Source organism: Dendrobates tinctorius, unplaced genomic scaffold, assembly GCF_039654945.1.
Source record: "Dendrobates tinctorius isolate UK_male_01 unplaced genomic scaffold, ASM3965494v1 ptg000033l, whole genome shotgun sequence".
Lineage (NCBI taxonomy): Eukaryota > Metazoa > Chordata > Amphibia > Anura > Dendrobatidae > Dendrobates > Dendrobates tinctorius.
Window position 1 is genome coordinate 7,264,970 of NW_027361701.1, and position 15,968 is coordinate 7,280,937.

The following is a 15,968-nucleotide window of genomic DNA, read 5'->3' on the forward strand; positions in this document are numbered from 1 at the left end:
GGTGTGCTGCCTACCTGGCGCTCGAGTCCGACACATCGCTGATCGGGTTGACAGATTACTGGGAGGGGCTGGTGAGGATCCAGCGGTCATGGTGCACATTGGCACAAATGACAAAGTTAGAGGTAGGTGGAAGGTCCTTAAAGATGATTTCAGGGAATTAGGCTGTAAGCTTAAAGCAAGGACCTCCAAGGTGGTATTTTCGGAAATACTTCCTGTACCACGTGCCACGCCAGAGAGGCAACGGGAGATTAGGGAGGTTAATAAGTGGCTCAGGAATTGGTGTAGGAAGGAGGGGTTTGGGTTCCTGCAGAACTGGGCCGACTTCTCAGTTGGCTACAGGCTCTACGCTAGGGATGGGTTGCACCTCAATGGGGAGGGTGCAGCTGTGTTGGGGGAGAAAATGGCTAGAAGGTTGGAGGAGTGTTTAAACTAGGGACGGGGGGGGAGGGTATTCCTTTTATAGGAGGGGAAGACAGTGCAGCTAGAGACCTGGGCACAAATAATGACATTGGGGGTGGGGGTGGCATGGGGGGTGGGGTTAGAACAGTTAATAATTTAAGAAAGAATAGAGGTACAGAGAGATACATAAAGTGCATGTATACTAATGCCAGAAGCCTCGCCAACAAAATGGAGGAATTGGAGTTAATGTTGTTGCAACATAATTATGACATGGTGGGGATATCTGAGACATGGCTGGACGAGAGCCACGACTGGGCGGTTAATTTACAGGGCTATAGTCTGTTCAGAAATGACCGAACAAATAAGCGAGGGGGAGGCGTGTGTTTATATGTAAAATCATCCTTAAAACCCATCCTTCGTGATAATATATATGAATCTAATGAAAATGTAGAGTCCCTGTGGGTAGAGATAAGGGGAGGGGTGAAAATAATAAATTACTGATAGGGGTTTGTTATAAGTCTCCAAAAATAATGGAAGCAACAGAGAATATCCTCATAAAGCAAATAGATGAAGCTGCCACTCAAGGAGAAGTCATTATTATGGGGGACTTCAACTACCCTGAAATACATTGGGGAACAGAAACCTGCAGTTCCAGCAAAGGTAATAGGTTTTTGACTACTATGAGAGACAATTACCTTTCACAACTGGTTCAGGACCCAACAAGAGGGGGGGCACTGCTAGACCTAATATTAACCAACAGGCCAGACCGCATATCAAATGTAAGGGTTGGGTGTCACTTGGGTAACAGTGATCACAAATTAATAAGTTTTCATGTATCCTTTAATAAGATGTGTAGTAGAGGGGTTACAAGGACACTAAACTTCAGGAAAGCAAATTTCCAACGGATGAGAGATGATCTTGGTGGAATTAACTGGGACGATATCCTGAGACATAAAATACACAAAGAAAATGGGAGACGTTTATTAGCATCCTGAATAGGACCTGTACACAATATATACCGTATGGGAATAAACATGTGAGAAATAGGAAGAAACCACTATGGCTAAATAGAGCTGTAAGGGGTGCAATAAGGGACAAAAATAAAGCATTTAGCGAATTAAAGCAAATAGGTAGTGATGAGGCATTAACTAAATACAGAAGATTAAATAAATTCTGTAAAAAGCAAATCAAGACAGCAAAGATTGAGACAGAGAGACTCATTGCCAGAGAAAGTAAAAATAATACCAAAATATTCTTTAACTACATAAATAGTAAGAAACTAAAAAATGATAGTGTTGGCCCCCTTAAAAATAGTCTGGGTGAAATGGTGGATGAGGATGAGGAAAAAGCCAATATGCTAAATGACTTTTTTTCAACAGTGTTTACACAAGAAAATCCCATGACGGATAACATGATCGGGGATAAAAATTCTCTGTTAAATGTCACCTGCTTAACCCAGCAGGAAGTACGGCGGCGTCTAAAAATCACTAAAATTGACAAATCCCCGGGCCCGGATGGGATACACCCCCGAGTACTGCAGGAATTAAGCACAGTCATAGATAGACCATTATTTTTAATCTTTAAAGATTCCATAATAACAGGGTCTGTACCACAGGACTGGCGTATAGCAAATGTGGTGCCAATATTCAAAAAGGGGACAAAAACTGAACTTGGAAATTATAGGCCAGTAAGTTTAACCTCAACTGTAGGTAAAATCCTGGAGGGTTTTCTAAGAGATACTATACTGGAGTATCTGGAGAAGAATAACCTCATGACCCAATATCAACATGGGTTTACAAGGGACCGTTCCTGTCAGAGTAATCTGATAAGCTTTTATGAAGAGGTAAGTTCCGGACTGGACCAAGGGAATGTGGTGTACATGGACTTTTCAAAAGCTTTTGATACGGTGCCACACAAAAGGTTGATACATAAAATGAGAACAATGGGGATAGGGGAAAATATGTGTAGGTGGGTTAAGAGCTGGCTCAGGGATAGGAAACAAAGGGTGGTTATTAATGGAGCACACTTGGACTGGGTCACGGTTAGCAGTGGGGTACCACAGGGGTCAGTTTTGGGCCCACTTCTTTTTAACATATTTATTAATGACCTTGTAGGGGGCATAGAGAGTAGAATTTCAATATTTGCAGATGACACTAAACTCTGCAGGGTAATCAATACAGAGGAGGACAATTTTATATTACAGGAGTATTTATGTAAACTAGAAGCTTGGGCTGATAAATGGAAAATGAGCTTTAATGGGGATAAATGTAAGGTCATGCACTTGGGTAGAACGAACAAGATGTATAATTATGTGCTTAATTGTAAAACACTGGGCAAAACAGTCACTGAAAAAGACCTGGGTGTATGGGTGGACGACAAACTCACATTTAGCGGCCAGTGTCAGGCAGCTGCTGCAAAGGCAAATAAAATAATGGGATGCATTAAAAGAGGCATAGATGCTCATGAGGAGAACATAATTTTACCTCTATATAAGTCACTAGTGCGACCACACTTAGAATACTGTGTACAGTTCTGGTCTCCGGTGTATAAGAAAGACATAGCTGAACTGGAGCGGGTGCAGAGAAGAGCGACCAAGGTTATTAGGGAACTAGGGGGTCTGCAATACCAAGACAGGTTATTACATTTGGGGTTATTTAGTTTGGAGAATCGAAGGCTTAGGGGTGATCTTATTACAATGTATAAATATATGCGGGGACAATACCAAGAGCTTTCTAATGATCTTTTTACTCTTAGACCTGTGAAGGGGACAAGGGGGCATCCTCTACGTCTGGAGGAAAGAAGGTTTAAGCATACTCACAGACGCAGATTCTTTACTGTAAGAGCAGTGAGACTATGGAACTCTCTGCCATATGATGTTGTAATGAGTGATTCCCTACTAAAATTTAAGAAGGGACTGGATGCCTTTCTTGAAAAGTATAATATTACAGGGTATATATACTAGTTTCCTTAATATTGCGTTGATCCAGGGAGCAAGTCTGATTGCCGTATGTGGAGTCAGGAAGGAATTTTTTTCCCCAATGTGAAGCTTACTTGTTGCCACATGGGGTTTTTTTGCCTTCCTCTGGATCAACATGTTAGGGCAAGTTAGGATAGGATATGGGTTGAACTAGATGGACTTAAAGTCTCCCTTCAACCTTAATAACTATGTTACTATGTTACTTTGTTACTAAGATGGAATGCTCCCTTCCAACACTCCGCCAACTTATGTGCCTTTTCTGAACGTCTACTCTATAGCGCCTTTAAGTGTGAAGATCTCCTAGTACTGAGTTACACTGGAGTTCATCCTGACAGATGTTCCCTAGAATTCTACTTGTACGGCAGACAGCTGTAGCCTGCTTCAGGGACTCTCTACTCCTCAGTCCCGGCTCTCTATCTGTGTTGCTGTTGTGCCCTCAAGTCTTAGATGGGAGTAGTGCATTTACAGCCCACTACTCCACCGGAGTCTGCTGCAGAGCCATTAGTGTCCATACAACCTCGGGGACCGGGTCCCGGCCTTGCGCTTAGAACTTCTAGGCAGGGTTCTTCCTCTAACCCATGTCCTCTGTGTTCCCTTTCACTCCTACGTTCCGTACTTGTGTTTCCCTCCTATGGAAGCTCAGGTTTCGGTTCAATGTCTTTCTCCTTCTTTCCTTTCCCGTGCCAGCTGGCTCAGATCACTGAGGTAGCTGCACCACTCCTCTCCGAGTGGCTTCCTCTCTCAGACTCTCCTTCTGACTGACCTCTTATCCTAAACCATCCCGCTCTTTTATGTATTCTAAACTCCACCCACCTCCCAGCACGTTTAGTGTTCCAAGCAGGGAACCACCAAAGGTGCTCTGCTTCTCTCTAAGCAAGGAGCCGCAATGTGGTTTTGCTGAACTACTCTATTGTGTGGGGTGCGAGTGTTAGAGCGTGGTCAAGAGCCTCCAACTTACCTGGATGGTGGGGCACCACACCTTAGGAAAAGGTGCAGTACCTCTGTGGCGACTGCCACAGTTCCTTGGCAGCTTTTCTAAATATGTTTGCTGTGAGACACTGTGGTATTTCAGAGTAAAACATGCTTGTCTACAATAACGCAGCCAGGCACTGATTCATGCTGCCCATGGTTCAGGCAGTATGACTCTAGTGACAGGTTTGTGTAACTTTGGAAAAATCCCATTTAAAACCAATTTCATTCGATATGCCTTAAAAAAAATACCTACAAAACAATACCCAATAATAAACAGACAAACAGATGATCATCAAAATAGCCCAGGATTCAAACAAACAAGCCCAATAATTTGTTAAAAATGTGCCTAGATATACGATGATAACAAAGGTGCACTAATTAACACATAATCATCAACATTAACAAAAATAAACACTTAAGTAGATCATTCTGTTTGTAATGACTCTATATAATATATGAGATTCACTTTTTGTATTGAAGAACTGAAATAAATTAACTTTTTGATGATATTCTAATTTTGTGAAAAGCACTTGTATTTGATATTTATCGCTGTAGTGTTTTTGTTATTGCCTCAGCGCGTTTTCCCAAGTAGAGGTTTATCAAGAGGCTGATAAGAATGACATCTGGTAGCATCACAAGCCTAGCATTATGTTGCAACCAGGCAGTGATGCATGCTGCCCGTGGTTCAGGCAGTATGTCTCTAGTGACAGGTTCCCTTTATTGCCAGATGAATTACAGCAAATTTGTAGCTACTCCTTTAATTATTCCTTTTAAAGCGATGTAGATGCTTTCCACAGATATTACATATGTTATGAAAAGCTATAATTTTAATTATAAAATTATATCAGTTACATTTTAATTAATGGTTATTTTATTTCCTAGGCATAATGAAAATGCTGCAACTGCATTGTTTTCTAGCATTGTCTTTGACAAGTGTAGTTTTTTCGGATCCATGTCCTCAGGTGTGTATTTGTGACAATATCAAAACTTTTGTTACCTGTGCCAAGAAGAACCTGACTGAAATACCAGCGGACTTACCACAGGTTAGTAGAGACTTTATGTGAAAATAGGCTTTTGCAAGACCTACTGTATCAATAATCAAAATTTGTCCCATAGTAATCCATAGCAATTCAGAAAAAACGTATGAAGCAATTCAATCTATGATAAACCATATCCTAGACGAATGAGAAAAGATCTATGGTACAGTAGAAGCTTTACAAGTTTATTGAAAAAAATAAAATATTTTTATATACCGTACATATGTAAAATCACATTTAGACCAAGGAATACTCCTCGAGGACATCATACAATTGAATGTATTAGCATTGCTTGTAAAAACAGACTATACAGGTATGGATAATAGTACTTTTCCAGTGCATAACTAATAAAGATTTTGCACTCAGATCTACCACTACTTAATATATTACCTGAGATGAGCGAGCACTAAAATGCTCGGATGCTCATATTCGAAGAACAAATCGGCAAATATTGCAAAATTGTCGATCATAATCTGAACTGAACATTGAAATATTCGCTCATTTCTACTTATCAGGATCCATCCATAAACCTGCAACAGACACTAGGAAACACAGAAACTGAACCTCTTGTACGGTGAATACACATTTTTCTAATTTGGCGTACAGTTTATTATCCTGCAATACCTGTAACACACCTGCCTGACATGTACCTTATGTGACATGAGATCAGGTGAGTATATCCAGATATCTGTAACAATAATAGTGGTACACTCAGGAATCTCTTGGCTTGAGACAAATAAGGTAGCTGAAATAGAATGCAGTGTAAAGTCTGTATTATTCAAAACAAACACAGGTGCAAAGCGGCAGCAAATTCAAAAACACAGCAAATAAAGTGATATCAGGAGAAGTTCCTTTGCATCTCTGCTGCAGGCAGAGTCAGTATCTACAGTATATGCATAAACATGGGTGCAGCATGTGCACAGCAGTTCAAGTTAACAGCAAACAGGGTGCTCTTAGGAATAGTTTATTAGCAGCTCTGCTGCGGGCAAAGTCTTAAAGGGCATAGCACTCAGTGGGAAAATGCAGATCGGAAGACACAGTTCATACCAGAGCTGGCAGTAACTAGAAAAGGGTCCGGAAGCAGTGCAGAGCTATGAGTCCAGAAACAGTCAAATAAACTGGCAACTAGAGTTGAGCGACTTTTGGTTTTTTAGGGAGAAGTTCCTTTGCATCTCTGCTGCAGGCAGAGTCAGTATCTACAGTATATGCATAAACATGGGTGCAGCATGTGCACAGCAGTTCAAGTTAACAGCAAACAGGGTGCTCTTAAGAATAGTTTATTAGCAGCTCTGCTGCGGGCAAAGTCTTAAAGGGCATAGCACTCAGTGGGAAAATGCAGATCGGAAGACACAGTTCATACCAGAGCTGGCAGTAACTAGAAAAGGGTCCGGAAGCAGTGCAGAGCTATGAGTCCAGAAACAGTCAAATAAACTGGCAACTAGAGTTGAGCGACTTTTGGTTTTTTAGGGTCGCGTTTCGTTTCGTGAAACCCGACTTTTCCAAAAGTCGGGTCGAGCAAGATCGTCCGATTATAGGGAAAAGTCGGGGTCGTCCCGAAACACGAAACCCAATGTAAGTCAATGGGGAATAAAAGTCGGCAGTGAGAGGAGGACAGGAAACACACCTACAGTGCCCATTTGAATGCCAAAAGCATCAATTCTTCTTTCTTAAGCTTGTCAACCTTAATTAACTTCATATTACAAGTTACACACTGAAAAATGGGGGTAATTTGGCTACAAACTGTGGGGGGGGAGGGCTGGCTCCAGGTTTTCATGTGCCCTGGGCGAAAGAGCGCCCCTTTAACACATACCACAACTCATCATGCTCCGATACGGCAGAGAAATAGCGGTATAGTACAATGAAAAATACCTCACTTTTTACATCTCATGACGAGGCCCATCTATTTCTCCATACAGAATCATTGGTCCCATATAATGTTTGAAACAGTATATGATGAGCTCCACATAATGCTACAGTATATGTTGGTCCCCATGGATGAAGCTCCACTGTCTTATGGGCCCAAATAATGCTCCAAACATAATGGGCCCCATTTCTAATGCTCTAGTGTATAATGGGCCCTGTAAATGCTGCTCCAGTGTCAGATGTCCACCTTTGGAATGTTCCAGTGTATGGTGGGCCCCATCTATCATTCTCCAGAGTATAGTGCTCCCCAAAAATTGCTGTCCCAACATTGAAAACAATCAAATAAGTCTCCTCGCTAGGGAATCCCTGTACTTGTCTGGACAGGTGCTGTAGCTTGCTTAACAGCTCGCCAGCCATTCTCACGCCCAGTATGGATTGCACGTGATTGCACAAAGGTTAGAAAGGGTACCGTATCCCTGGATAACATGTATGGATAGCGTACACATTCAAAATATATGTCTATACAGCATGAGGCAGGCTCAGACGGTGTTAGGCCCAGTATGGATTGCACGTCATTGCACAAAGGTTAGAAAGGGTACCGTATCCCCGGATAACATGTATGGATAGCGTACACATTCAAAATATATGTCTATACAGCATGAGGCAGGCTCAGACGGTGTTAGGCCCAGTATGGATTGCACGTCATTGCACAAAGGTTAGAAAGGGTACCGTATCCCCGGATAACATGTATGGATAGCGTACACATTCAAAATATATGTCTATACAGCATGAGGCAGGCTCAGACGGTGTTAGGCCCAGTATGGATTGCACGTCATTGCACAAAGGTTAGAAAGAGTACCGTATCCCCGGATAACATGTATGGATAGCGTACACATTCAAAATATATGTCTATACAGCATGAGGCAGGCTCAGACGGTGTTAGGCCCAGTATGGATTGCACGTCATTGCACAAAGGTTAGAAAGGGTACCGTATCCCCGGATAACATGTATGGATAGCGTACACATTCAAAATATATGTCTATACAGCATGAGGCAGGCTCAGACGGTGTGAGGCCCAGTATGGATTGCACATCATTGCACAAAGGTTAGAAAGGGTACCGTATCTCCGGATAACATGTATGGATAGCGTACACATTCAAAATATATGTCTATACAGCATGAGGCAGGCTCAGACGGTGTTAGGCCCAGTATGGATTGCACGTCATTGCACAAAGGTTAGAAAGGGTACCGTATCCCCGGATAACATGTATGGATAGCGTACACATTCAAAATATATGTCTATACAGAATGAGGCAGGCTCAGACGGTGTTAGGCCCAGTATGGATTGCACGTCATTGCACAAAGGTTAGAAAGGGTACCGTATCCCCGGATAACATGTATGGATAGCGTACACATTCAAAATATATGTCTATACAGCATGAGGCAGGCTCAGACGGTGTTAGGCCCAGTATGGATTGCACGTCATTGCACAAAGGTTAGAAAGGGTACCGTATCCCCGGATAACATGTATGGATAGCGTACACATTCAAAATATATGTCTATACAGCATGAGGCAGGCTCAGACGGTGTTAGGCCCAGTATGGATTGCACGTCATTGCACAAAGGTTAGAAAGGGTACCGTATCCCCGGATAACATGTATGGATAGCGTACACATTCAAAATATATGTCTATACAGCATGAGGCAGGCTCAGACGGTGTTAGGCCCAGTATGGATTGCACGTCATTGCACAAAGGTTAGAAAGGGTACCGTATCCCCGGATAACATGTATGGATAGCGTACACATTCAAAATATATGTCTATACAGCATGAGGCAGGCTCAGACGGTGTTAGGCCCAGTATGGATTGCACGTCATTGCACAAAGTTTAGAAAGGGTACCGTATCCCCGGATAACATGTATGGATAGCGTACACATTCAAAATATATGTCTCAGGAGGCAGGCTCAGACGGTGTCAGGCACAGTATGGATTTGACGGCCCAGATTACACAGAGGAGGAGCAGGGAGAGGTAAAGATTGCAAATGCTGGGGCCCTACCCAAGCAAGGGGGGCCCACTCGTGGGCGTCGGTACTGGCACTGGGCCCCTCATAGTACAGCGGTGTGTCTGACGGCGGGTGTGCACCACCGCCGTCAGAGACACTTGATTGCACTATGAGGGACCCTGTGCCAGTGCCCGCGCCCAAGAGTCGGCCTACCCACCTGTCCAGGGCAACGGCACTCGCACGGTGTCGTGCTTTAGGTGGTGACCCCGGCCATGGGGAGGAGGCAGCACAGTTAGGGAGTTTTAGAAAGTGGCATATGTTGATGTTGGACATTCAGCTGATGCAAAAGGCGAAATAGGTGAAGTACCAGGAAGAGGTGGACCAAAGCAAGCCATTTTTCTGTCACCCTATGTGTCATCAGGGGAAGGTGGGACAAAATCCTTGGAAACCCATGCGTGGTTCATTTTAATGAAGGTTAGATCATCCACATTTTGGGTTGACAGACGGGTCCTTTTTTCTGTAAGGATTGATCCAGCTGCACTGAAGACTCTTTCCGATAGCACACTTGCAGCTGGGCAAGCGAGCTCCTGTAAGGCATATTGGGCCAATTCAGGCCAGGTGTCCAGTTTAGCGGCCCAATAGTCAAAGGGGAATGACCTGTGTGGGAGAACATCGATATGGGAGGAAAAGTAGTTTGTAACCATAGTTGACAACTGCTGTCTCCTGTTACTTTCCATCGATGCAGTACTACCAGTTGTGTGAGCGGTATTTGAAAAATCAGTCCACAACATTGTCATGAAACCCCTGTCTCCAACGCCACTTCTGCTGTGTGCACCACGAACACCTCTGCCAAGCTGCCCCCGGCCCGTACGGCTCGTGTGAGAACCATCACCGCTGCTGTGTGCTGGGAATGCCTCAAGCAACCGATTTACCAGAGTTGCTTGTTTATTAGCCAAGGTTCTCCTGTGGCATGATGTTTTGTAATTTGCCTTTATAGCGTGGATCCAGGATGCTCGCCAACCAGTAGTCGTCATCGTTCATCATTTTGGCAGTGCGGGGGTCCCTTTTTAGGATCCGCAAGGCATAATCTGACATGTGGGCCAATGTTCCCGGTGTCAATGATGCACTGCGAGTGCTGGGTGGAGGAGCACTTTCTGGCAAATCCACATCCCTCCAGTCACGCACAAACCCTGTACCAGACCTTGCCACACCAACATTTTCACTTGCCCCACGAGATGCATCCTCCTCCCCTAAGTAATCATCCCCATCATCCTCCTCCTCCTCCTGCTCTTCTTCCTCCACTTCATCCAGGAGAGGTCCCTGAGCAGACAATGGCTGAATGTCATCAAGGATTCCCTCCTCCTCTTCCTCCTCATCAACATTGGCTGCAGACGCCTGCTCCTTAAGGTGCGTCAAAGTTTGCATGAGCAGACGCATAAGTGGGATGCTCATGCTTAGGATGGCGTCGTCTGCGCTTACCAGCCGTGTGCATTCCTCAAAACACTGAAGGACTTTACAAAGGTCTTTCAGCTTCGACCACTGCACGCCTGTCAACTCCATGTCTGCTCTCAAAGTGCCTGGCCGTGTATCCTCCCACAAATGCATTATGGCCTGCCTCTGCTCGCACAGCCGCTCCACCATGTGCAGGGTGGAGTTCCACCTTGTTGCAGTGTCGATAATGAGGCGGTGGTTGGGAAGGTGGAGCAATCGCTGCAGCTTCTGCATACGAACGGAGTGTACAGGCGACCGGCGGATGTGCGCGCACAGTCTTCGCACCTTCTGGAGCAGGGCTGTTAACTCCGGATAATTTTTGAGGAAGCACTGCACCACCAGGTTCAAGGTGTGAGCCAAGCAAGGTATGTGGCTGAGTTTTGAAAGGGCTATGGCTGCCACAAAATTACGGCCGTTATCACTAACTACCTTGCCTGCCTCAAGATGTACACTGCCCAGCCATGACTCAGTTTGTCGCTTCAAGTACTCGGCCAGCACCTCGGCGGTGTGTCTGTCGCCCAAACACATCATCTGCAACACAGCCTGCTGACGCTTTCCACTAGCTGCTCGATAGGGGGACACAGCGTGTGCAACAGTGGCAGCTGCAGATGGAGTGCTCGTACGACTGCGCTCTGTGGACGAGCTTTCGCTTCTGGAGGAGGAGGAGGAGGAGGAGGGTCGAACGCCTACAGCCAACTGTTTCCTATACCGTGGGCTAGGCAGCACTGTCCCACCACCGCTGTCCCCTGTGAACCCTGCATCCACCACATTAACCCAGTGCGCAGTGATGGACACGTAACGGCCCTGGCCATGCCGACTGGACCATGCATCAGTTGTGAGGTGCACCTTTCCGCTCACTGACTGCTTGAGTGCATGGACAATGCGGTCTTTCACATGATGGTGGAGGGCTGGGATGGCTTTGCGAGAGAAGAAGTGGCGACTGGGTAGGTCATAGCGTGGTACTGCATAGGCCATGAGTTCGCGGAAAGCTGTGCTTTCCACCAACCGAAAGGGCATCATCGCAAACGAGATTAGTTTGGCAATGTGGGCGTTCAAACCCAGTGTACGCAGATGAGAGACTGAGTACTTTCTTGACCTACTCATAGTGTCTGGGAGGGTGAGCTGGACTTGAGAGCTGCATATGGTGGAAGTAGCGGTGGACAGGGCGGACTGAGAGAGGGTTGATGATGGTGATGGAGTTGGTGTTCTTTCTGATGGCCTAGAATCAGTCTTTCGTTGATATAACAGTGGGATTCCCTGACTGCTGTGGCCTTGCAACGACACCTCAACATTTGCTGCTGTGCTAACCGGTGGGCTTACAGTGGGGGAAACAATGTAGCGTTGCTGACTACCTTCGTTGTGATCAGTTGCACATGTGGCACTTGAGGTTTGGTGTTGTGTCCACGCTTGCAAGTGCATGCTGGTTAAATGTCTAAGCATGCAACTGGTATACAAATTTTTCAGATTTTTCCCTCGGCTAAAGGTCTTTGCGCACTTCTTACAGATAACCTTGGCCTGATCATGAGGATTTTGTTCAAAAAAGTGCCACACTGCACTCTTCCTACTTTGGCAGACATTTTGCGGCCTAGCACACTGTGATCTTTTGACCCTCTGGACAAGCTGTCCAGCAACTCTTTTGATGTTTGGAACCTGTCTTTGGAGTGCTCCGGGCCTGCCAGATAACCGCTGTTGCGATGTCGATGTCTGCTGTGGATGCTCCTCATCTGAGCTATTGGAAGCAGCACCCTCTTCCCCCAATGGATGCCAATCTGGGTCAACAACTGGGTCATCCATCACCTCCTCTTCTATGTCATGTGCACCTTTCTCTGTGTCACCGTGTATGGTGGTATAGTGTGCGGGAAGGGGCACCTGAGTCTCATCACGGTCAAAATCTGGCTCTGTACACTGCGAGGACAATGTAGTGCTCTGAGTGAATGTACCAGCAGAATCATCCATCAGCGGCTGTGCATCAGTGCACTCCATGTCAGATTCATCTTGGCCTGGGTAATTCACCATTTCACTTGATAATCCAGGCATGGTATGTGAAAACAGCTCCATGGAGTAATCAGTAGTATGGCCTGCGTCATCCTTCAATCTTGGTTGGGGTGAAGGACACAAGGAAAGGTGTGGTTCATGAACATGAGCCTCCAATGACGACTCAGTGCTTTTACTTTTTACAACTGAAGAAGAGGAGGCGATAGAGCTGGAGGCTGAGTCAGCAATGTAAGACAAAACTTTTTCCTGATGCTCTGCCTTTAAAAGCGGTTTGCCAACTCCTAGAAAACTAAGCGTTCGAGGCCTTATGTAGCCAGACGATGACGCAGGGTCAGCACCTCCTGCATTCGGTCCTATTTTGCTCTTGCCACTACCATCAGATCCACCACCAACACCATCATTACCAGCTGCCAACCCCCGCCCAATTCCACGGCCTCTTCCACCAGCCTTCCTCATTTTTGGTAGAAATGTAGACAAAATCCAACAAACTATATAGTAATGTAAAACAAGGTAAAAGGTGTCTATAGGACAGGGGAGATTTAGAATTTCTGCACACACTTGTGGACAGTGGACACTTTTGGATTGTGTGAGGCCCACTGATATCTGAGCGCTATGTGACACGCTCGATGGCACAGCTGCCTGTGACCAAAGTGACGAGAGGATAATGGAGATTTTGAATCTCTGCGTACACTTTTGGACACTGGACACTTGTGGATTGTGTGAGGCCCACTGATATCTGAGCGCTATGTGACACGCTCGATGGCACAGCTGCCTGTGACCAAAGTGACGAGAGGATAATGGAGATTTTGAATCTCTGCGTACACTTTTGGACACTGGACACTTGTGGATTGTGTGAGGCCCACTGATATCTGAGCGCTATGTGACACGCTCGATGGCACAGCTGTGACAAATGTGACTAGAGGATAAGGGAGATTGGATTGTTTTTAAAAAAGCAGTTTGCGGAGCAGTGGGTAAACAGCAATGCCAGCGTGTCAGGAAGCCTTAGAAGGCAGCCCAACAACCAACACCACTGATACACCACAATATAGCCTCCCCTTGCACTGCACACACAGTGACTTGTGTGTTGTGCAAGCCAAATCGCTAGCAGCAGAAGCAGTTTTTTTGTCTTCTTCCCTGCCTAACGCTCTCCCTACAGAATCAGCAGCAACCTCTCCCTATACTAAGATCGGCAGAAGTAAGATGGCGGTCGGCGTGCACGCCCTTTTATACCCCCTGTGACGCCCACCAAAGTAAGCCAATCACTTGCATGCCCTTCTGAAAGATGGTGGTGACCCGTGCCTAGGTCATCACGTTGCCCACAGTGTCCGTGGATCCTGATTGGCTGAAAAAGAGCGCAAAACAAACTTTTGAAACGCGACTTTGGCGCGTAAGTCGCCGACCTCGTGGCCGACCTCATCCTAGGGTCGGGTTTCGTTTCATGAAACCCGACTTTGCCAAAAGTCGGCGACTTTTGAATTTTTTCGACCCGTTTCGCTCAACTCTACTGGCAACGGATACTAAACAAGATTAGCTGTAGCAGGCCGAGCTTACGTGTCCTAGCAGGCAGGAGATGAATGCAGAGTAACACATACAAGACAGCACCATGGGCACCACCGCGAACTGGGAAGGTTTGCTGAGAGGCAGAGCCGGAGTACCTTGAGAGGAAAAAGTCTCTTGCTGTCACAATCCATTTTTGGATCTGTGGCAGATCTGGATTCTCACATATAAACTTTTTTCCTTTCTGGCCATCGGGGGTTAACCCCTTCACTACCAAGGGTGGTTTGCACGTTAACTCCCAGGCCAATTTTTACAATTCTGACCACTGTCCCTTTATGAGGTAATAACTCTGGAGCACTTCAACGGATCTAGGCGATTCTGACACAGTTTTCTCGTGACATATTGTCCTTCACTTTAGTGATAAAATTTCTTCACTATAACGTGCGTTTATTCATGAAAAAAATGGAAATATGGCAAAAATTTTGAAAATTTTGCGATTTTCAAACTTTGAATTTTTATGCCCTTAAACCAGAGAGTTACGTGACACAAAATAGTTAATAAATAACATTTCCCACATGTCTCCTTTACATCAGCACAATCTTGGAAACAAAATTTTTTTTTGTTAGGAAGTTATAAGGGTTAAAAGTTGACCAGCGATTTCTCATTTTTACAACAAAATTTACAAAACCATTTTTTAGGGACCACCTCACATTTGAAGTCACTTTGAGAGGTCTATATGGCAGAAAATACCCAAAAGTGACACCATTCTAAAAACTGCACCCCTCAAGCTACTGAAAACTACATTCAAGAAGACTATTAACCATTCAGGCGCTTCACAGGAGCAGAAGCAACATGGAAGGAAAAAATTAACATTTAACTTTTTAGTCACAAAAATGATCTGTTAGCAACAATTTTTTAATTTTCCCAAGGGTAGCAGGAGAAATTGGACCCCAAAAGTTGTTGTCCAATTTGTCCTGAATACGCAGATACCCTATATGTTGGGGGGACCACTGTCTGGGCGCACGGCAGGGCACGGAAGGGAAGCAGCGCCGTTTGAGTTTTTCAACCAAAAATTGGCTGGAATTGAGATTGGACGCCATGTTGCGTTTGACGAGCCCCCAATGTGCCAAAACAGTAGAAACCCCCCACAAGTGAACCCATTTTGGAAACTAGACCCCCTAAGTAACTTATCTAGATGTGTGGTGAGCACCTTGAACCCCATAGGGCTTCACAGGAGTTTATAACTCCCGGGTGTGAAAATAAAAAATCATATTTTTTCCACAAACATGATCGTTTAGTCCCCAATTTTTTATTCTCCCAAAGGTAGCAGGAGAAATTGGACCCCAAAAGTTGTTGTCCAGTTTGTCCTGAGTACGCTGATACCCTATATGTGGGGGGACCACTGTTTGGGCGCACGGCAGGGCTCGGAAGGGAAGCAGCGTTGTTTGACTTTTTCAACCTAAAATTGGCTGGAATTGAGATTGGACATCATGTTGCGTTTGACGAGCCCCCAATGTGCCCAAACAGTGGAAACCCCCCACAAGTGACCCCATTTTGGAAACTAGACCCCCTAAGGAACTTATCTACATGTGTGGTGAGCACCTTGAACCCCCTAGGGCTTCACAGGAGTTTATAACGCCCGGGCGTGAAAATAAAAAATCATATTTTTTCCCAAAACATGATAGTTTAGTCCCCAATTTTTTATTCTCCCAAAGGTAGCAGGAGAAATTGGACC

General features: G+C 45.2%; 1 protein-coding gene across 1 annotated transcript in view; it reads left to right on the forward strand.

Moving 5' to 3' along the window:
- CHADL (chondroadherin like) overlaps positions 1–15,968 on the forward strand; it is a 564,691-nt gene that overhangs the window by 211,632 nt on the left and 337,091 nt on the right. Inside the window, exon 3 of the mRNA XM_073572981.1 lies at positions 5,231–5,391. Coding sequence (XP_073429082.1) covers positions 5,231–5,391 — 161 coding nt within the window. The remainder of the gene's footprint in view (positions 1–5,230; positions 5,392–15,968) is intronic.